General features: G+C 38.0%; 1 protein-coding gene across 1 annotated transcript; it reads right to left on the reverse strand.

Moving 5' to 3' along the window:
* Window positions 1–1,220: 1,220 nt before the first annotated feature.
* On the reverse strand, window positions 1,221–20,713 carry LOC131684873 (hexosaminidase D). The gene is made up of 4 exons (XM_058968112.1): window positions 20,237–20,713; window positions 12,716–13,038; window positions 10,834–12,407; window positions 1,221–10,756 (listed from the first exon to the last, which is right to left on the reverse strand). The coding sequence occupies exons 2-4, from the start codon at window positions 13,020–13,022 to the stop codon at window positions 10,592–10,594; spliced, it is 2,046 nt and encodes a 681-aa protein (XP_058824095.1). The 5' UTR covers window positions 13,023–13,038; window positions 20,237–20,713; the 3' UTR covers window positions 1,221–10,591.
* Between the last annotated feature and the right edge of the window lie 1,790 nt (window positions 20,714–22,503).

The following is a 22,503-nucleotide window of genomic DNA, read 5'->3' on the forward strand; positions in this document are numbered from 1 at the left end:
TCGAACAATGACCTGTAGAAACTTTTTTGATGCGCGGATCGAAAAACCCGTTTAACACAATAGGGGAGCCTGGGTCTAGTTGGCGGAACCCCATTTTATCCGTTTCTATTAGACATAAAGCGCTGTCTCTCGTTGTGTACCTCAAGTAATGTGAAACGCATTATCCAATGTGTTTTTGTTGCGAAACATTGTGTTTTGTAGAAGCTGTGGGCGATATTGTATTTTTGTGCATACTTTGTAAATTTTCTTAATTTAAACATTGTGTTATTTAAGGTGGTTTTAAATCTATTCCCCGAATGATTATATTTTTCGATAGTGCGTGAAAAGAGCTTTTAGCATCCGTATAGATATTATAGCTATTCATACCCAAAATTAATTTTTTAAATCCTTTTTTATAAAATATGCGGTTGGGGTAAGTTGGCGGTAACGCACACGGGGCAAGTTGGCGGTACTTTTTATAGTGCAAAAATGGTCATCATATATTTTTATTTCTGGAATTCACTCTAAAAAGAAACTTTTTCTTGCGTCTCTCGTCAATGCAGAGGACAATTGTTTCATCCAATTGCCTGAAGAATTTCGAAAATTTGCTTTTGAATAGGGAGTACGCGTCGAAGTTAAAATGACGGGGTATTGAGACTGAAATATAATGAAAAGTGTCGAATACTATACAGTTTTATTGAAAAGACAATCGGTAAATTTCATATGGACCACTTATGTAATTGTATTTTCATTAGATTGCTTATTTTCTGGCAGTCCGCCAACTTACCCCATACATACCGCCAATTTACCCCGAGGCTGGGGTAAGTTGGCGGCTTTTCTGTGTCACATGTTGCCAACAGTCTACCCTTTCATGCAACGTGTTCTATTTTGCAAGATCTACCAAAATCAAAGCGGTAAAAAATGAAAACTGAAAACACCGCCAACTAGCCCCGGTCACCCCTACAGCAGACACTTTTACCTTTCACAAAATGCAATGAAAAGGTCAGGAAATAATATTCGAATATATATATATATATATATATATATATATATATATATATATATATATATATATATATATATATATATATATATATATATATATATATATATATATATATATATATATATATATATATATATATATATATATATATATATATATATATATATATATATATATATATATATATATATATATATATATATATATATATATATATATATATATATAACTTTGGAGAACGCAGCAATCATCGACTGCAGACGCAAGTAATTTTCGCTATCCGTGAAACATTTAGTTGTCATCGTCTTTCAATTTGGTTTTACACCAATCGACATAACCTCACAAAATGAGCCGGATGAACTTAGTTTGACAATTCTCGGTGGTTTGTTTACATAGGAGCTACGTGAGTTCCAATGTAACAGATGAGCACCCGTTGCACTCGAACTCACGCAACAGACAAAGTAAACAAAACACCGAGAATTGTCAAACATGAATTTCATTCATCATGAGTTCATTCGAGTCGTCATCTTGTAGAATTCAATTGTGAACTTTCGAAATTTTTTGGACCATTTGTGGCTGTCCCGATTAAAAACCTGCAATTCCAAGTTCATCCTACTACGATTCGCTTCGTAGCACGAAGTCAAGTGAAAGGTGCGTTCCGGTGATCAAATTGAGTTGCAGAGAAGGAAAGTGACGTGGCTACACTTCCGGAAGCGACGTGGAACGTGGAATAGAAAGGATCTTCGCATACTGGATACCGGTGAGACCGTTTCATCTACCTTTTCCAAATATTTCAAATATCATGGCAATATGGCCTGTATTAAGCACTAACAATTCCAGAGATTTGTGTGGTAGGAATTTATATAATCCTCAGCTCACATTTTACGCCTTTTGATATCACGTCATCTATGAAAACTGTTTCGGTTTCGAGCGTTTTTCTTAAGTAGATGATAGGAAATAAAAACGCTTGTCAGGACGTGGCCAGATGTGTTGAAATGAGCGGGTCTACGTCATTGTAGATCGTGGCGATGTCTGATATGGCAATGGATATGCTCAATTCTGCAACTCCATTTACGATTTGTGCAGGTGTCCGTGCTATGCTATGCTACGCTATTTATTTATTTTTTTAACTTTGAATTGTAAATTGAATCATATCTTTAAAATGTATATTATTTTCAAAAAGGCGTATTACCCTCGAGGTTAATGTCTTAATACTTAAATAACAAACTACAAAAATAACAAAACACAATTCAACATGGTGACTTCCGGTTGAGCATAATTCTTTATGAGCCTAATAATATGAGTATTTTTGAAAAGGGACAATTAGATAATGGAGATTGATGGGTGACGTCATTTTGAAATCCAAGATGGCTACTTCCGGTTGAGCAAAATTCTGTAAAACTCTAAAACGACTTCCGGTCGAGCAAGATTTTTTTTTGTTGATGGAAGTTTCAACCCAAGGGTCATACGCCTTTTTTCTCGTGTTAGACAAATCTCTCTAGAAAAATCTCTAACGCTATACGCGTGGTTGGGGAATCGAACCCTGGTGAGCTGCGTACAAGACAATCGAGTTACCAACTACGCTATCCCGAGCAAATTCTTATGGGTTCAAACACCATACAGCCCCATAAAAATACCATGAACATGGTCCGCGCCAAATTTTACAACCATTAAAACACCATGAAATGGTCTCAAAAACCCATAAATGCATCAGAATATGGTTTTTAAATGGGATCTTCCGGACCATGGTGGTGGTGTTTTCATAGGTTAAACACATTCCAAACACTATTAAAACACCATGCAGTGGGGATTATAATCAAGGGGGCATTATGGGTTTTTCGTTTGCTCGGGATGCCCGCCACCAGCATAATTTTTATAAGCCTAACGTAGCAGCCATATGCTATTATTGGAACGGATTTAATGAGTAGATGACAGAAATCGATGTTTGACGCCATTTAAAAACTCAAGATGACGACTTCCGGTTGACGATAATTATCTATAAATTTGGCAATTCGGGTTTTTTGGAACGGGTTTAACAAGTAGATGAAAGAAATCGATGAGTGGTATGATTTTTAAATCCAAAATGGTGACTTCCGGTTGTGTAAAATACTCGAGAACCTAATAATATGGATATTATTGAAACGGGATTGACATGGAGATGACGAAAATCGATGTTTGGTGCCTTTTCAAAATCTAAGATGGCGATTTTCGGTCGAGTATAATTCTCTATTAACCTAACAATATGGGTATTCTTGGGGCGGGCTTGGCTAGAGCCACTTTAAAATTGAAGATTGCAACTTATCGTTGAGAATAATCTCTAAAGCCCCAATAATTCTCTAAAACCCTGATAATGCGCAATTTTTCTGAATTGGAAGTTGCCATCTTGTATTTTGAAATCCACATCGTTGAGGGTCTAGATAATTTACCTAAGCCGGAAGTTGCCATCTTGGACTTTAAAATGTCCTAAGATATCGATTTCCGTCATCTAATCGTTAACCCCATTCCTAAAATACCCCTTTATTTATTAGTAGTAGTTAGTTAAGCATATATTAAAATGTGTGCAACTTCAACTTCATACACACAAACTTTTTTTTACGAACCATTTACATTGACACCATTTCATTTGTATACGAGAGATGCGTTGATATTAGATATCCTGTAAAAACCGTGGTATTTTTAACAATCATACAATAAATACGTCTTAAATAACTGGCCAATTGTGTAAAAATAACTATAAAAGTAACCAGGGTGAAAGCCAAAAATAATAAAATCGCTGATATGAAGAAATAGGAATAAAACGGATGCCGATTGTTATTCAATCACACATCAGTCAATTAATTTATTATATATTAACTTTTGCTTCTAATGGCTACGTTGGCACTAGGAACTTAATCTTGTAACCGGCAGAAATACCGTCAAGTCGCCAGTCACCGTGCGTGCTCCGTTCACCGTGCAGTTGCGAAGTTAATTTAATTATTTTTTTAAATAGGTCAAAACTACTAAATTTTTGCGTGTACACTACTAAATTATAATAAAAGAGTTGTCATTAAGTTAGACTTGCGATGACAAAACGTCTCTAGTTATGTTTTGACGTGTAGGATTGTTTACTTTCTAAGTCAATCAGCTCTCTGACAGCGTTTCAAGTAAAACTGTGGGTACAACGTTTGTAACGTTTTAGATTGAAAAATAAAATATCAGGTGACTTTTTTCTCAAAATCATCACGAAATTGAAAGTTGAGGTTTGTATTTTAGTTATACGCAACAAGTGTATTTGAACAATATGTTTCATTTGCATTTCAACCTAAACAAAAATGCACGGTGAATGGATCCTTCTGAAATCAATAGTCTCCATTCACCGTTTGTGAATTACATGAATAACTATTCCTTTAATTTAATACAGAATGAGCCAGAAGAAATTCCAGAAGCAACGCTATTCTGGGGATGATTTAGAGAAAGCACTCGATGCTGTCCGGCGTGGATTACCAGTGAGATTCGTTAGCCGGGAATTCCATATTCCAGCGCAGACTATTCGGGATAAAATAAACCGCAAATATACAGCTGGATCGAAACCTGGTGGATCATCGGTGTTATCGGCGGAAACCGAACGTGATATCGTGGAATGGATTGAGAATTCTGCTCGTTTGGGTCTTCCAATCACATTCAAAAGGCTCCGGATCAGTGTGGGACAGTATGTCCGGCTCACGAAGCTAAAAACTCCGTTCAAAAATGGAATTCCCGGAAAAAATGGATGTCTCTATTTGTCAAAAGACACCCTCAAATTTCAGTCAGGAAGTCCAATGTATTTGGAAAACACCGAGCAGCTGTAACTGAGTATCAGCTAAGGAACTGGTTCCAAGAAGTGCTTAACCAACTCACAGGCGAGGCAATGGAACATCTGTTGCAATTGCCGCAGCAAATTTTCAATTTGGATGAGTCTGCTTTCCAATTAGTTGTGCGAAACAAAAAATACTTGGCTCCAAAGAATATTAAGCATGTCCAGTCCGTATTTGGAAACAGTGATAAAGAAAACTATACAGTTCTGTTTGCTGGAAATGCCACTGGAATGCTACTTCCTCCATTAATTTTATTTCCGTACAAGAGTCGACTCCCTGGAGAAATTGCTCGGAGTGCTCCTGAAGACTATGGTATTGGGATAACTGAAAGTGGTTGGATGAACGGAGATGCTTTCCATGATTATTTGAGGAACATTTTTCTTCCCTGGTTAAAAAAGAACAACAATCCGTTTCCTGTTCTCTTGTTTGTTGACGGGCATAAGAGTCATGTGACTTTAATGAGCACTGATTTCTGTCGTCGCAACCAAATCATATTGATAGCTTTGTATCCAAATTCCACGCATCTAACTCAGCCACTTGACGTTAGCTTTTTCGGACCATTAAAGAAACACTGGGAAAACACGATCTTCGAAGAACGCAGTCGGCGTGGAGTTCAGGCAATCCACAAGGCAGAAATATGTTCAATTATGAAGCAAGCCTTGGAAGCCTTCACGGGCAAGAACTCAGCGATTAGGAATGGATTTCGAAAAAGTGGAATTTATCCTTGGAATCCAGATGCGGTGGACTATAAATCGCTTCCTTCCGATGTCGGCCATGTTACTATTCCTATAAACACGGGCAATGTTCAATTTGATCGCCTGGAATCTGAGGAAGTTAAACTTTTGGGAGCACTTGAGGACCGCTTGACCATTAAGCAGATGGCTGAGTTCCAGAAGGCTGAGAATGAAGTGATCTGGAGAGGAAATGTGGCGGATACAAACTTATTTTACTTGTGGCGAGGAATGAAACGCGATTGTTCCCTTACAGTACCTGTTCCTCTTCCCAATATTCATGCCAGTAGTGATTCTGTAGCAGACCAAACAAGTAAATTCTGTCAATTGTGAAGTTTGAATATTCTCGTAAGTTAATAATTACATTTTGTAGCAGATGCAGAATATACGACCGAGAATGTGCTTCCAGAATCAGCCCAGCTTGAATGCGATGGATCATTGCCGGTTTCGAATGATGAAGATGCGTTCACAATGTCTTTTTCCAGGGTATCTTCTGTACTTCCGTACAAAGCAAAGAAAAAGCGAGAAATTCTTCATCCGCCTTCAGTTGCCACCAGCAAAGTGTTCGTTGAGTTCATGGAAGCAAAAGAACGTGAAAAGAAAGCACTACAAGAAGCGAAAAATCTAAAGCGAAAGGAGCGAGAGCAGAAACGAGCTATCAAGGAAATGGAATTAGCGACCAAAAGACAAGAAAGAGAAGAGAAAAGAAAAACTAAGATTAATTCAAAACCACGAAATCGACGGAACTAGTTCCCTGTAACCACAAATCCTCTCAGTTCATCGTTTTTTTCAAACTTTCTAAATAAAGTTAAATCATACTTTTAAATGCACGGTAAATGGATCCCTTCATGCACGGTTAATGGTGACATATAACGGTGACTGGTGACTATGACATGTTCCAAAAAAATGTCCCTAACTCCTTATTCTCGAATGTAGTTATAAGTTTTATATAATTTTTAAATTGTGACGTATCTTGAAGATATTTTTACGGTGACTATGAGAGAGGTTATCAATTTGATAAAAAACAGGGCTTGAAGTCATGCCAAATTCGCTTAAAGGCACGGTGACTGGTGACTTGACGGTATGCGACCATCACTCTATAATTGCCAATTAATAATGGGCGTATACACGACGCGATGAAACTGCAGAGACATAAACAGGCATTTGGGGAGGGCGACTAAAATGTGGCGACTAGTTGCATCTTTATGTTAGTAAGTTACCTAACATCCTTCTACTACTACTAAAAATCTTTTTGATCGGGATTCGAACAAATGACTGCATGTTTTATATCACCAGTCAATGACAATTACTTCAGTAAATGCAAAACACATATAATTATTGATATTGGAATGGTTCAATCTCACTCAAGGAACCCCGTTAATGTGATGTTTAGGCTTGAAAACCATTTTTATAAAAAATCCTAGCAAGTTACTGTTTTCGACAAAGTTGTTAACTGCGTTCTAGACAAATTTTTCACGGAATTTGTTATTCATTTGGAATCAGGAATCAGAAGAAGCAACCAGCTCAAATGGCACGTTCCCCGTGTTGAGCAAGCAAGTTACTGTTTTCGACAAAGTTAACTGCGTTCTAGACAAATTTTTCACGGAATTTGTTTTTCATTTGGAATCAGGAATCAGAAGAAGCAACCGGCTCAAATGGCACGTTCCCCGTGTTGATCGGAGATTTGTGCGTTACCTTGATTTGTCTTTTCATCATTTGGTTTATAAATTCTTTGTTGGGTGATGTTAATTGTTGTGGTCTAATTGAATCGTCTTTCTTTCGAGAAAAACAATTATCGCCGCAAAATTGACACCAGCGGGTGTGCGAAGAAGTGTTCTCCAAGGTAATATACTTTACTGTAGTGATAAAACGCACCTGCAATCTCGGCCGGTCTGTCACAACAGAAGCAAACCAATGATCAGTGGTTTCGTTGGCCCATCGCGGGGCGAAGCAAAACAGAGCGTGGATCACCGATAGTCAGATATGACTACTGTCCTGTGCAGTACGTGTGCCTTGGGGATATCATCAGCGAGTGACTGTTTCGGCGGCTGCGATCACATCTTGCATGAAAAATGTGTCGATCTGAATACCGCCACTGCAAGTGCCCTTGAAAGCAATACACAATGCGCCACGATATGTGTGTTTTGATTGACGTTGTTAAAGCCAGTGTGGGCCACATCGCATCAATTAGGACAAGAAAAGCTCTCGTCATGCCTGTAGGTGATCTGCCGGTGCACATGGAAGTAGGCCAACTTCGGTCGGGTAAACGTTGGTTTTTGACTGTTCCACCTGGCAGTGATAATCTTGGAAATGAGAATACGCCCAAAAGCGCACTCTTACGTAACTTTGTTAAAACACACTCAGTTGAGTCTAATAGCACATTGAACGATGACTTCGTATGGGTAAAAATGCTCTAAAAATGACAGGTAATCGAGCTTGTTTACATGCATAAAATAGCATGGTGTTAAAAATTAAAGTGTCATGGTGTTAAAAATTAAAGTCAAAGTAAACAAGCTTTCCGAATTGTCAGAAAAGTAAGGTCAAACAGTTTCATGCAATGTTCTATGCAATTATGAAGCGAGAGGGAACGGCTGTTATTAGACCCAATGTGGTATATACATGTATGGCGAAGATGGAACTTTGGTATTCGTATGATGAATCTGACATGAGTGGTGTGAGTGATCACAGAATAAATCGACTTGCTTTCGTCATACCGTTTTTTCCGCTCCCATTGAATCGTGTGAACGCTTTGACGTCGACCCGTCGTGCTTCTGGATAGTTTACATATTTTGATTGCCAACACTACCAAACCGCGTGTTCTGCCACACCTATGTATGCCGCATTGATCGAGTACCAAGTCGCGACTGACACAAAGCAGGAAATCAAAGACTTGCTGTTTTTTGGGTGTCAAAGAAGTGTTTTACCGACATAAGGGAGAAGCCACGGTCTGATATGATTCCCGTGAATCAGCCTTAAGATTACTCAGTATAGTGAAAGCAAATCTGTCTGAGAAGTTCAACGGATACGTTCAGAAAGTTCTAAAGCCCAGAGTAAAAGTTGCTGATTTTACTAATGACATCACTGCGGATAACTTCGTGGAAAACTGGTTTAGCAATGTCCGCGATTATCGAAACTTGTGCCAAAACGTTCGAAAAATTTATGCAACTAAAACGTGTCCAATTAGATTGAATGCGATGCAAAGTTTCTGAATGTGTAAACGTGCTCCGCTGCTATCGGTGCACCGACGCCCATATGTTTGGCACGGATCTTGGATGTTATGGCAGGTATATGTCCTTCCGAAGCTACGCGGGATACTGCGCACCCTGAATTTGGTTTACAATTGCAGTTTGCCAACAGATGTAATCAGGTCGATTCCGTCACTGACACCCATTTGCCTACCACGGAAATTGAGGGACACGACAGCGACATTTTCCCATCAGATGAGAACGCTCTAAATAAGTTAGACCAATTCGAAGAACATGGAACTCCTGCACCCGCTTGGTCAGGTAAATACAATGAATGTATAAGTTCTTTCGAAACAGGGGCATACAGATGCTGACTTTGTTGAAAACCCACCCCAATTACAAGCGTTTGCTTCCACCATCGCCCCAGGAACTTGCCCCGTTCAATCGTCTGGAGGCTACTTGCAGGGATATCGTAAAATCTACTATCAGAACGTGAGAGGACTACGCTCAAAAATTGATGAGCTCGTCGCTGCTTCAGATGTCAGTCATGATGTTATTGTTCTGACTTTTTTTTATTAAAGACTAATAGTGAGTCATGTATATTGTAACAACATTTAATTAGCAAGGACTAGATGGTGTGAAGTATTTTCAATATTAGAAGCCATAGTACTTAAGGAAAGGCAATGTGAAGGAAGAATGTTTAGAAAAGCGTGGAATAGGCTCATCGTTTTTCGCCAATTTAACCCTTTGTCTTCTACCGCAAGAGTCAGGATCTTTTGGCATTTTTTTCTTATCGAATGCCAATCACCAGAGACTACGGCATGCCCGGACAAGTGTAACTTAGGACTGTATGCTGTCAAAACCTGACAAAAAGTCACTGGAAGCTTCTACGCTAAGCATTTTGCGACGATAAAACTCTTGAATGAGTTAGTTTTCGTCCCTCACAAATTGCATGCCGGAGCGTTTTTATTTGATCGGCTATTGTGTTTGCCTCAGCAGCAATGTCATATAATTATTTGTGTAGATTGAACATGGTATCAACACCTTTTCACTCCAAGCTGCTGAGCTACTAAGCTTGCTGATATGACCCTAGTCCATTCTTTTCTAAACTTTCTTCCTTCACATCCTTGCTCTTCTTTGAGCACTATGGCTCTTTATATTGTAAATACTTCACAGTTCCTTGCTAATTTAATGTCGGTACAACATAAAAAAGACAAAAATGACTCACTCTTAGTCGTTAATAAAAAAAAATGGAAAAATAATGGGCAATGCTAGGGATTCATCAGCAGCATTCACATCCTGCTTGTGAATATCTTAAATACAACAGCTTTTCATTCGAATTTATATGTCAGTAAACAGACGCGTGCAAGGAACTGAACTTGATATTGAATCGTTAATAAAGTGAATTAACAAGGATAAACTATTGTGAGAAATGCTTCTCGGCCGTTGAAACAGGTGACTTTTCGAGGAGATGTTTGGAGTTCCTATTGTTAATCTCAGTTGTTATGGTTCTACAAAAAATCCTCAGTGCTATCTCAACCAGCTGTAATAACTAAGACCCATGTTTCACTATCGTCCTTTTTTTCTCATGCGCTTCTTATCCGCCGCTCATCAACGATCGACATTCCGGCGTAGCCTTCACGTTCCGTCGCCTCACACAATCATGCAATATCATCACGTGAGATAAAAATCCTACTGATCTAAACGTCTACAGTCGGTCCTCAAAACCGCTACAATTCCTATCAATAATACTTCACTTTTAAATCACATTTGAATCATTGAAAGATCCACGCTTGGGCCTCACATTTTCCCCGAAGTGGTTCAATGTCTCAGCGGAATCTTCATGTACTCCTCCAGCTAGGTTTTCTCGTCGATACCGAGTGCTTCGAAAGGCTTCAGATACGGCAATGGCCGCTGTGGCCAAGTTTTCCTTTTCTTAAGACCCTCGCCAATATGCTCCAAATTTTTCAATTCTGCCAGTATCGGGTAAATCCGTTGTTCGATGAACTCACCCGAAGTCCACTGCACAAAAAAACGGAAGTTATTGTTAGTGGACGGACAGTTTGGAATTTAGTATAGCTGTAAAAAACCATACTCACATGATCGTATACATCAGCCAATGTGGAGGCAGCATTCCGCGCTAAATTGGTTATTGAATTAAGCAGTCGGTAATCCTCCCCAAGCAGATCGTCAACCCGTGTGCCAGAAGTAAAGTTATGCCGTACGTTGTAGTCCGTCAACCAGCCACGCTTTTGCTTGACATCGTCAATATACTCCTTCGCTTCCGTCATCAGCGTCATCAGTCGAAGGACGAAGCGATAGATAACGCTACCGGGGAACATGCACCGCGAAAAGGTGGAAAGCATCGAATCTTTGTGCAGTTCAACCCACGCGTGTCGATCGCTGGTAGGTTCCGGACAAGTTAAACTACTCAGAACCGGATTGGTTTTGGCGTTGACATCGAAGTAACCTCGGGAAGCGGTCGACAAACAGATGGCCAACGAAGGAAGTGCGGTGGGAAGAAGTTCACAGAGGATCGCAAAGTGGTCGTATCGCTGCCAGCCCGTCAACGCCAGCCCCTGCAGGCCATGGGTAAAACGTGCGCCTTCTCCTTGCATAACCGCCAACCAGCGGAGAGTGTTTTCCAGATGGCGTCGTATCGGGGGCAGTAGTAATGCTTCACCATGAGCTCCTTTGAAGGCAGAAGCGGCCCATGCGGTGTTGAAAATGGAGGAATATTTTTCCCATGTGGACGATTGAATAAACTTGTAAATGTCCTCGGCATACACCCAAATCATTGGTTCGACTAACTTTCCGATACCGGAAGATTGAAGGGTCTCCAGAGACATGTGACGTAGCATGTCGTCCCAGATTATGATCTTTAGGTGGGGCCATTTTTTGTTGATAATCGTGGCTACGTTGTAGACGTGATCTAGAAATAGTTGATCTTTGAGACGATTTTTGCAGCGCTGACACTGTGCGATTTGGTAGACTTCATCGCAGCCGATGTGTATGTGCGTCAATTTGGGTGTCAATTTTTCGATGTCGTCCTTGTGCAGCAGATTGATGTTTTGCGATGGTGTGTGATATTCAACTATCTGATCAAGCATTTCTTCTAGAAATATCATAGAAGAGTTTTGGCTCGGACAAAGTGCCTGTGGAGCATCGTCCAGCTCTCTGAGGTGTTGGAATTCCTGTAGTTTCAATACGAATTCTAAATGGCCAAACGTTTGTACTAAAGGGATGACGGTAAGTCCTAGGGCGAAAGCCGTCTTCAGTATTTCCAATATTTCATCTTTGTTGTAGGCATTTTTCGCAGCGATCGAGGATAGTGCTCCACTGTACGGAAACATATCTTCATACTCCAGAAGAATTCCTGTCGCTCCTAAAGTTTTCATTATCGGCATCAATCTTTTCAGATAGGATATCTTAGGAGGGGCTCCCTTTAAATCCAAGTGAACTAACCGCTGTAACGGAGGTGGATGACCGCCTGGGCCGATGCCAGCAATCACCGGAACGCCCATCTTTTTAAGCTCATGTTCGTAATGATTCTGTTTTTCGGCTGCGATTCTCAACTCCTCGGATGATTTTCGCTTCACAATATCCTGCTTGGAAATGCGAGGTTTTTCTTCACGATCCTGCATGATGGCTTCCCATTCGTTGTAGAATCTACCTGCAATTGAAAAAATGGTTATTAGAGTCGCGTAAATACATTTAATAGATGTTCCATTTAAGATTTAGTCGCTTCCGTTTAATTAGTATAGTGCCTCCTGCCGAAAAATTTTATGTGATTGCGCTCAAATTGAAGTTTTGTTCGCGATATCTGGCCGAAAAGTTCGACTTACATCAGAAAAGCTGACAAACATTTTTTTATGTTTTATCCCCTATATCTAAATGAAAATCCGCGTTTCCGCGTCTTATTTTCTCATAGAGAAATGACCTACCTTTAACGGTCTAATTTCTAATGGATTTCATATTTACCCTTATTCCTCATCGAGAAGCTACTGGTTGGCTTGACAAACTTCACCCCGGCGGCAACAACCGATTGGCCATCGTCACTCGCAACGTCCTCATAGAATCCCAACCGCTGTAGTAGACTTTCGTGATGGCTACTAGCACTGCCAGCGCCACCCATCATAAGCTCCTTGACGGATACGATTTTGCCACCGTCCGTCACGTGTGTCGTGTACAGGAATCCCCAGAACCACAGGGCCACCAGGAAGAGCAGCGAGGTGGTAAGTAGAAGTAGCTTCTTGCGCCAGAAAAGCATCAGTATCCGGGAGTGCATGGTTAATACGGGGCACCTGCAACGGTAGGAAGAAAAGGAAAATCGTGTACAAGTGTAAGTGGTACATATATACGTAGATGCTAGAGAGCGGGGGTAGTAAGCGGGGGGTATGGTGACCCGAAGCACGTAGGAATGCCGACAATAAATACCTAAGTGCTTTTCAATATTCACGTTTCTTCATAAGGCAAAAAGTTTTCTTCCGTGCCGATGCGGTCGGGTAAATGATTATATGTGCATCAAGAATGAGAAATTGCATCATGCCTTTTTGTATGAGGGGTGGAGATTTATACGAATGTTATTACACTTTTTGGGCGTTTTAATATATTTTTAAACGTATTTTTATCACAACATGGTTTGTAATAATAATTTCCTTTATTGTTGTTTTCGTCTTTATTATGCTATCGTTACTGTTGATGATGGTGAGAATCTCATTATTGTTTTCGTTTGTTTTTTTTTGTTCTGCGCATTTAGGCGTTACTAGTTGTAACTACAAAAGCACTGAGTATACTCGTTAGTGAATTAATATTCTTTACAGATTGGGCAACAGTGTGCGAATTAACAGGAAATGTTGGAGTTTGTGTGCTGATTTTTGATGTGGCAGTTGAAATCTTTCATAGGGACATTCGCGCAAGGTTTTTCACATCGTGTAGTTTGATGAAAATATTGACATGTGGTAGATTGATTGTATTAGGTGCACAGCGTGGTTTGAGCACAGGAGTACCATGGTTCAGGGTCGCGAACGGGAAGTTATACTTTGTCTGTACTTCAGATATACCCTGTAGGGGACCATTCATAAATTACGTAACGCATTTATGGGGGGAGGGGGTACGAGAAGTTGTGATATGTTGCCACATATGGGAGAGGGGGAGTAAGAAATATGGTTTGTCGGTGATATTTCGTGTTCTCGATGTAGATAAACTCGGTGATCTCTACTTTCACACTTTACGTTTATTAGACTAAGCGGTACTGACGCGGTTTGGATCTGACTCACAAAATTACTGGCGGACTGACGGACACAATATAATATGTACTTATCTAAATGTATTTAAGGGACGGACGAACAGTATAAACAGTATTGACGGAATAACTTATAAACGTAAAAACGTATCTGATCTGGCGTGAGCTGGGCTTTTATAGTCCTGTACCCTTTGATGACCGTAGATTGGTTCAACCGGAAACCCTTTTCTGCCCCGGAAACATATATTGACTTGGCAATACTGCCAACAGAAGCGTAAATTATGCTTACTACAACTACACAAAATGAATCTAATCTAAATGGTATACAGATTGCACGTATGCTATGTGTACAGTGAAACCCTATTAATCTGACGATGATAGATTAGAAATAGGCGCAAACAATCGTTACGTAACATGCTTTTACTGAGCAAAAAACATTTCGAAGAATTTGTTACGTAACAGGGGGGATGAAGAAATTTGTGATAATTTGTTACATGGGAGTCAAATTCGGGCAATTTTCGCGTTACGTATTTTATGATTGGTCCCTAGACTGGCTATAAAGAAAGCATTAAATTTGGTAAAAAACCTTAGTATAAATGTGCACTTAGAACTGGTTCGATTAGCATGTTCTCCATTAGACCTCTCCACATTTTGAAAAAGTTTTGAAACATACATGGGTCAGCTCAAATTTTTGTTCTAGGTGTGAATTTAAGAACTTTCGCCAAAAATGGCTTAATTTGGGCATGATTTAGAGATGTCTCCAATCAAAAATCGTGTTTTTGCTATGTTTCCATAGGAAGATCACTAATACTCTGATTTGATAGGCCCTACACGTCCACATATCATCAAAGGTTGTTCCTTACACATATCTTAACATGTTTTAACAGGTGAACATAGCTCTAATCGCAGTAGAAAATTTGTTAACTGGATTTTCATATAGAAAAGTATATCAAAAACAAGGAAAATTAATAGTATTTTTTCTTGGTTTTGGAATTCTTCTCTATATAAAAGTCCTGTTAACAAATTTTCTATTGCGATTAGAGCTATGTTCACCTGTTAAAACATGTTAAGATATGTGTAACGAACAACCTTTGATGATATGTGGGCATGTAGGGCCTATTAAATCAGAGAGTAAGTGATGTTACTATGGAAACATAGCAAACACACGATTTTTGATTGGAGACACCTCTAAATCATGTCCAAATGAGGCCATTTTTGGCGAAAGTTCTTAAATTCACACCTAGAATAAAAATTTCGGCTGACCCATGTATATTTCAAAACTTTTTCAAAATGTGGAGAGGTCTATTCTCCATGTTACTCGGAGATTTTTGCCTTCTCATGTCATCTCGTCATCTTCCTGGTTAGAAGCGAAAGCAAGGTGCAGGAAAATGGTAAGAAAATACAAAAAACAACACAAAACAGTTAACAATCTGGATTTTTTACTCCCAAACTAATATTGCCGCCTACTAATGATGGGATTTTCAAAAACAATTAATAACTTTCTGATACAATAGTTTTCAAATTTGTACAATCCGGTTTATTGATTTACTTTATTTAAAAATGGTTTCCTTCTTTGCATATTATTCGGTTTTCCAGTTCATGTATGTTTTCAGTTTCTTCCTTTTAATAATCTGGCTATTCTTTCAGATGTATTCCAAATTATTTTTTTGACACAATGTATTTTTTTCTATTAATTTATAACTTTTTAACATCGCTTTATTTTTCATTTTAATCATTTTGTTCTGCTCAGTTTGTTCTTCTTTTTATTCATTTTATTTAATTTTCATTTTCATTTGCTTCATTTGATTCATTGTATGTAAGTTTTCTTCAAAAACAAAATAATGTGTGAGCTGACCTCATAGTGAAATTTTTTCTAGAGTGCATGTATTTATCCCTTGGATTAGACGTTGCGGTCAACCGTGAGGTAGATGTTGGAGGGTATATCAATTCATAGATCATCAAATAATCCACTTAGTAGTGAGATAAAACATTTCTCATATAATTATGCTCGTAGCACCACTGAGAGCAACTGCATTTTTGATTCATTTGATTCATTTGATTCATTTGATTCATTTGATTTATTTGATTCATTTGATTCATTGGATTCATTTGATTCATTTGAGTCTTTTGATTCTTTTGATTCATTTGATTCATATGATTCATTTGATTCATTTGATTCATTTGATTCATTTGATTCATTTGATTCATTTGATTCATTTGATTCATTTGATTCATTTGATTCATTTGATTCATTTGATTCATTTGATTCATTTGATTCATTTGATTCATTTGATTCATTTGATTCATTTGATTCATTTGATTCATTTGATTCATTTGATTCATTTGATTCATTTGAATCATTTGATTCATTTGATTCATTTGATTCATTTGATTCATTTGATTCATTTGATTCATTTGATTCATTTGATTCATTTGATTCATTTGATTCATTTGATTCATTTGATTCATTTGATTTATTTGATTCATTTGATTCATTTGACTCATTTGATTCATTTGATTCATTTGATTCATTTGATTCATTTGATTCATTTGATTCATTTGATTCATTTGATTCATTTGATTCATTTGATTCATTTGATTCATTTGATTTGTTTGATTCATTTTCTTCATTTCTTTAACCCTAGAACGTTGCACTTGCGTTTTCCACCGTAGAACGTTGCACTGGGGTACAAACGTACCCCACGCGTTTGATCGCAATTTTCGCAGGTAGAAATGCAAACAATAGAAATGTGTAATACATAATTTTCTTCGTTTTTTAATTTCGTAACAGCTGTGTAACTGAAAGTACGGAATTTATTGAATCAGTGATACATAAATTGGATTGAACAAAAAAGAAATAGTGAAAAAGTTACGGTTTTGACATTTTTCACAAAAATTACTATAACTTTGCGAATTTTCAACCGATTTGAAAAATATCAAAGGATTTTTAAAGTTGAAAGAATGGTCTAGAAATGGTTTAAAATGGAATTTTGATATTTTTGTTAAAAAGTTTAAAAATCGGGTTTTGGAAAATATCACGAAATGGGGTGGAAATTGAAATGAAAAAAAACTTCTGACCAGTAATACGTTGGTAACACGCAACGTTACTGTTACAGCAGTTACTCTGCACATATTATACTTGCAGGCCATTTTTTGGAAAAACTATAAAAAATAAACAATAAAACAATAAAAATCAGCAAAAATTAGAACGATTTTTTTCTACTTCAAAATTAAATTAAATTAATTGAATAAATGATTAAAAACGATTATATAATACTAATTGTTACTTAAGTAGTAAAACAACCATGATTTAAACTGGTATTATCACGAGTCACATTTTCTTTGACAGCACGAAACCTGCCGAAACGATAACGGCAACCGTACACTGGGGCACAAATGTACTCCACGCCATCTTTGACACCTGTTTCCACGAAGGCTATAAGCAAACTTGCTATACCACCTTTTCCTACTCTTACTAGGAACTCTAAATTGAATTGTGGTTAGGTTCCCAGGTCGATAAATGCCAAATTCTCGCCTTCACATGGCTCTAAAGAAGGCGTGGGTACATTAGTACCCCAGTGCGACATGCTAACTGCAAACTTATGATTTTTTGTCGGTTCCGACAGCATGAAGTAACAAGTTACTTTATGCTTGTCCGGACATGCCGTAGACTCAGGTGATTCGCATTTCTAATGCCAAAAGATCCTGACTCCTGCGGTAGCAGACAAAGAGTTAAGTCGTCAGTAAACTCTAAGCTTACTCATATGACCCTTTCCACGCTTTTCTTAACTTGCTTCCTTCAACTTCTTGCTCTCCCTTGAGTACTATGGCTTCTAATATTGAAAAATATACTTCACCTTCCAGTCCCTTGCTAATTAAATACCATAACAACAGTTAATGAATTATCCAACAATGATATATCGTCGCTGTTGTGCTATCTTATGACAAGCGCCATTTAGCACATTTCGAGAAAAACGATTTTTAAAGTTTGAGATTGAATATCTTGAGACTTGTAAATGCTATAAACAATCCAAAGAAGACAATTGATGCTTCTATCTATTCTGCATTAATCTCTCAAATATTACGAAGATCGGTTGACTATGTTGCGAGTTTTTACTATGAATGTAAACAAAAGTCGCACTCACACGTGTCATAGGCGTGTATTGATGACAAAAATTGTATGACGTGTCATAATCGTGCATAGAAAATTTTCCATAGAAAAAAATCATCAATTTTTAATTTTTATTCATATCTTTGCGATCATATGGTCTATGAACAATCGGTGAAATGCATTTTGAAGGAAATGAGTCAGGGAATCTAGAAAAAAATGTTATTTTTGGTTACAGTGTTGCCAAACATCCTTTATTTCCAATTTAAAACTAAAACTGTGTTTTTCTCACAACTCTTGTAATTTTCTTTTGAAAATGTTTATGCCATTGTGTTCTTCAGACATTTTCACACATAAAAACATCTAAAACTTCAATATATTTTGAGCAAATCCTTAGATACAGTGATTTGAAGCAAAAAACTCACAATTTCTCATCATGTTTCTCGCATTATCTAAGTAACCAAGTAGAATTTCAAAATTCTGAAATCGCCACTTTGTGGAGATTTTTCAAACAAGTAATGTGGCATATCTAACTCAGTTTACCCCAAAATGGCGTTTGTCATAAGATAGCACAACAGCGACGATATGTGAGAAATGTTTCATCTCACTGCTCGGTGGATTAAGTTAGTTTTTATTCGCTACATTTGCTACATATTTTTTTTTGTAGTTTGCTGCAGCTTTTGAATTGGACCTCTGATTTAATGATAACCGGTAATGTTCCGGATTTTCAAAGCCCTATATCTCCAACCATAGTTGCGTGCGGTGAACAAATTTGATTGTGTTTTGAGTGCCGGAGTTTTTCGCAACTTTTGGTGCAATATTTTTCGTATTTTTGCTGCGGCTTCCGATTTGGGCCTCTATTTTGATGAAAACCAATAATGTTCCGGATTTTCAGATCCCTATATCTCCAGCCACAGTTGCGCGCGGTGAACAAATTTGGTTGTGTTTTATTGATGTTTTCCGCAACTTTTTGTATTTTTGCAGCGCCTTCTAAATTGAGCGTCTGATTCGATGATAAACCCGTAATGTTCCGGTTTTGCAAAGCCCTATATCCATATAAAACAAAAATCAAATAAATTTAAACATGTAAAAAAATGCATCCAATATATTGCATTCAAAACATGTTCCCATTTTTCTTCTGACCAAAAGTTTCGTATTGCTCGAACGCCGACTGATTCCGCGTTGGCCTCGTAGGAATTCAACCGAAAAACCACTTTTTACACCACTAGCAAGCAAACCATCCCGCAAACAACGAATAAACGCAGCAGGCATATAGGCAATGATCATCTTGCGGTGTACGATGTCCCGACAAATTCACATACTTTGGCAAATTCTTGAAGACACATTCATTGCATTGCGGCAAAGTGGCGGAATTTCCAAATGGCATCAGATTTTATGGTATACACGGAAAGCCGTTCGGAGTAAAAAAATAACAAACTCAGTTGTTGTTTTGGATGTAAGAAAATTCGTGAAAGTAAAACGATTTTTTTCGTCTATTTTGCGTTATATTTTGGCAGAATTTGCAGAACCAAACTCGATCCAAACATTTCTAACGGCTTTCTTATTGAACTGCAGAGCATGGCGTTGATATATGGTTATTTTCTTAGTGGCTTAGCCAGAAATTTGATTTGGGCGAAGAGGTTGCTCGGTTGGTGTGATTCGTCGAATTAATCAGAAAATGCACAAAATCCTACAAACCCGAAGAGTGAGTCCAGAACTGCTCTTTAGTTTACCAAAGACACCTTCTCTTATATGTTTACCGATGGCGGTGAGACGGCTGTCAGCTGCGAGCAGAACTAATGCACATTTTTATATTTAGAAAAATTAGCTCATTTGATGAAAAATAATTTAATTTAAATTTAAATTTAAATAAATAATTTAAATAATTATGCCTTCAGTTTTGTAATGTCGTGACTATGATAAAGTTCAGTTTAATCTCAGAATCTAAATACTGTACCCAATTTTATTAAATATTCTACTAAATAATGAAAGTGCAAATGAAAATAACAAATATTTTTACTATGAAAAGAAATGTTTTCATATACTGTCTGCCATTGTATTAATTGAATCGTTTTTTGCAAAATTTACTATCAAAATTGTCAGTCATGTTCGAATGTGTTTTTCAGATATCTGTAACAAACATACTCACTGTATTGGAGCGTTCCCAACCAGCAAATCAACAAGCTCGACCCACTTCAAATGTTTAATCTTATTTAATCCAAATCCTGTTCCGCCTCTAATTAACTCAGTTAGTGACTTCCGATTTTTCGTTATCCTCTCCACAGCCGAGATTCACTTTTTATACAGTTTCGTCGTTTCAGTATAGCTGTACATGCATATTCCGCAGCTTTTTGACTGTAATTTATAGCAGTCCACTTAATAGCACTTCTGCTTTTGGCACTTCACACGCTAAACCCACTACATCTTCTTTACCATCACACGGATTTAGGTCTGCACACAGGTTAATTGGCCCTGGACTGCTGCAAGATCGAATCCAAAAGTTGTCAATCATAGCAAAATATTTTCACACACAAAAAAAATCCCTTTGCAGCATCCCAAACATTGATGGGGAGGTACAAACACCAAACAACCGATTTCCAAACCAGCAGGAATCAGTCTGATGTTGCGTCTGCTGTCAGCAGAAGAGTTTCCGCCCGAGAACGAAGCTTCGTTTACTCTCGGAAAATTGCATTCATATTATGCTCTTTAACGCGACAATCCGCCAAAGCCAGACAGGCAGAGAGCCGCGGTGTGGCAGACAGGAACGAGAACCTGTCGTCCTGGCCGTGCCAGGTTTCATTCTCGCGTGTGAAGAAACGTGACTGCGAGGGGTCGTTGAACGTGTGGATGGAGTTTCTTAAAGTGATAAACAAAGCGAAATCATCGTTTTTTGGTAATTTAGGCTAATTTCGCGGTTAGGTTATACTTTACTGATGTAGGGTGGTTCTTAAAATAATTTTTTTTTGTTTTTTTATTGGCTCACTAAAAAAAACTAGACCATTAAATATAATGGTATAATTATAAATATTGTTCGGGAATGAGGGAAGATAGCAAATAATACTCAATTCTAGAAAAAATGATTTATGCATCAAACGGCATAAATCTAAGCAGAAAGAGAATCAAAGACTGCCTAAATGGTCAGTCGCTGGAACATAAGGGCGATTTTTCTCAAGTTTCTGGACGTAATACTCCGGTGAATTGGGAATTTGGAAATCTTTGAAAGATAGTTAACAACACTTATAATAAAATGTCTTTGTTATAATGCTACACGTTAAAGCTGCTGGTGTGAAATAAACGTGGAAACTTAGTCATTTTTATCGTACAGGAAATTGTATCGCAACCTTTTATCCTATAGTGCGAAAAAAGGGGTGAAAAGCGTTTCTCACTTTCATCCTTTTAACGAAAATAATTCTTCTCAAACATAATCAACATGGGACCCCTCGATTCTTTTGTTTTCATTTTCCGCGAATCATTTTCTCGAGAAAGAGAAAAAAACCTCTCCGGAGTTAGGAGCAGTGATGCCACAAGTACAGATTTATCTAGAAAGGTACAGATTTTCGAAGCATTTTTGGTACAGATTCTGTACGGTACAGATTATAGACTTTTGTAAAAAAGTACAGATTGGTACAGATTTTTTTACATGATATTAGAATGCGAGAGGCGAGAAACCTGGTTCCAGCAAATCAAAGGGTTGATGTCTAAGTGAAAGCCGAGCGAATCTTTTCGGAGTGCATACATTTACTCTGAGATGCTCCAATTGAATTCCTGCAAGCAGGTTTCTCGCATCCTGTTGATATTACCAGCCCCATCTCAACTTCTCGCTGCCACTGATTTTCCCGAATGAAAAATATTTTTAAGAAAAAAATAAATTTCAAGCAACCTTGTCATTATTTGGGTACAGAATCCGGTACAGATTTTTCTATAGAAGAGTACAGAAGATTTTTCAACTCCCGGTACAGATTTAATTGTTGGCAACACTGTTAGGAGGATTCTGTTAACAACCGGTAAACAATAAAAGCGTCGGTCGAGCAATCGAGACGCCGACTGTTAACTACAATCTCGGATGCGAGGGAGAGGAAAATCGATTCTATGCGGTTGCGCAGACTCGTATTCTGTTTTCCGAAAGCTTTCCCAGTTTTTTTAATAGTTCTACATGCAGCGCGCACAAGAGCTGGAATTGGGGGTACGGAAAACGAGCACATGTATCTGCAAAAAACAGTACAGCAAGGTTTGTTCCCTTGTTAATGGTTTAGGATACCGTAACTGCTCTGGCATGATGACCACACTCTTGCTTTAAGTGGAGATAAAAAGGTGGTCACATTTTACTTTAGTGCGTGCGACTGTTAATTTTCTCATTTGAATGTTCATAGAAAAAGTATATAGGGAAGCCCGGCGCTAGTTGCTAGTGTTTTCAAT

Source organism: Topomyia yanbarensis, chromosome 2 (assembly GCF_030247195.1).
Source record: "Topomyia yanbarensis strain Yona2022 chromosome 2, ASM3024719v1, whole genome shotgun sequence".
NCBI lineage: Eukaryota > Metazoa > Arthropoda > Insecta > Diptera > Culicidae > Topomyia > Topomyia yanbarensis.

Coding starts and splice junctions, on each gene's coding strand:
- LOC131684873 (XM_058968112.1), bottom strand. CDS start 13,022: ATGCACTCCCGGATACTGATGCTTTTCTGGCGCAAGAAGCTACTTCTA. Junction 12,408..12,715: donor CTTCTCGATGAGGAATAAGG/GTAAATATGAAA, acceptor TTTCAATTGCAG/GTAGATTCTACAACGAATGG. Junction 10,757..10,833: donor TGGCTGATGTATACGATCAT/GTGAGTATGGTT, acceptor TTTTTTGTGCAG/TGGACTTCGGGTGAGTTCAT.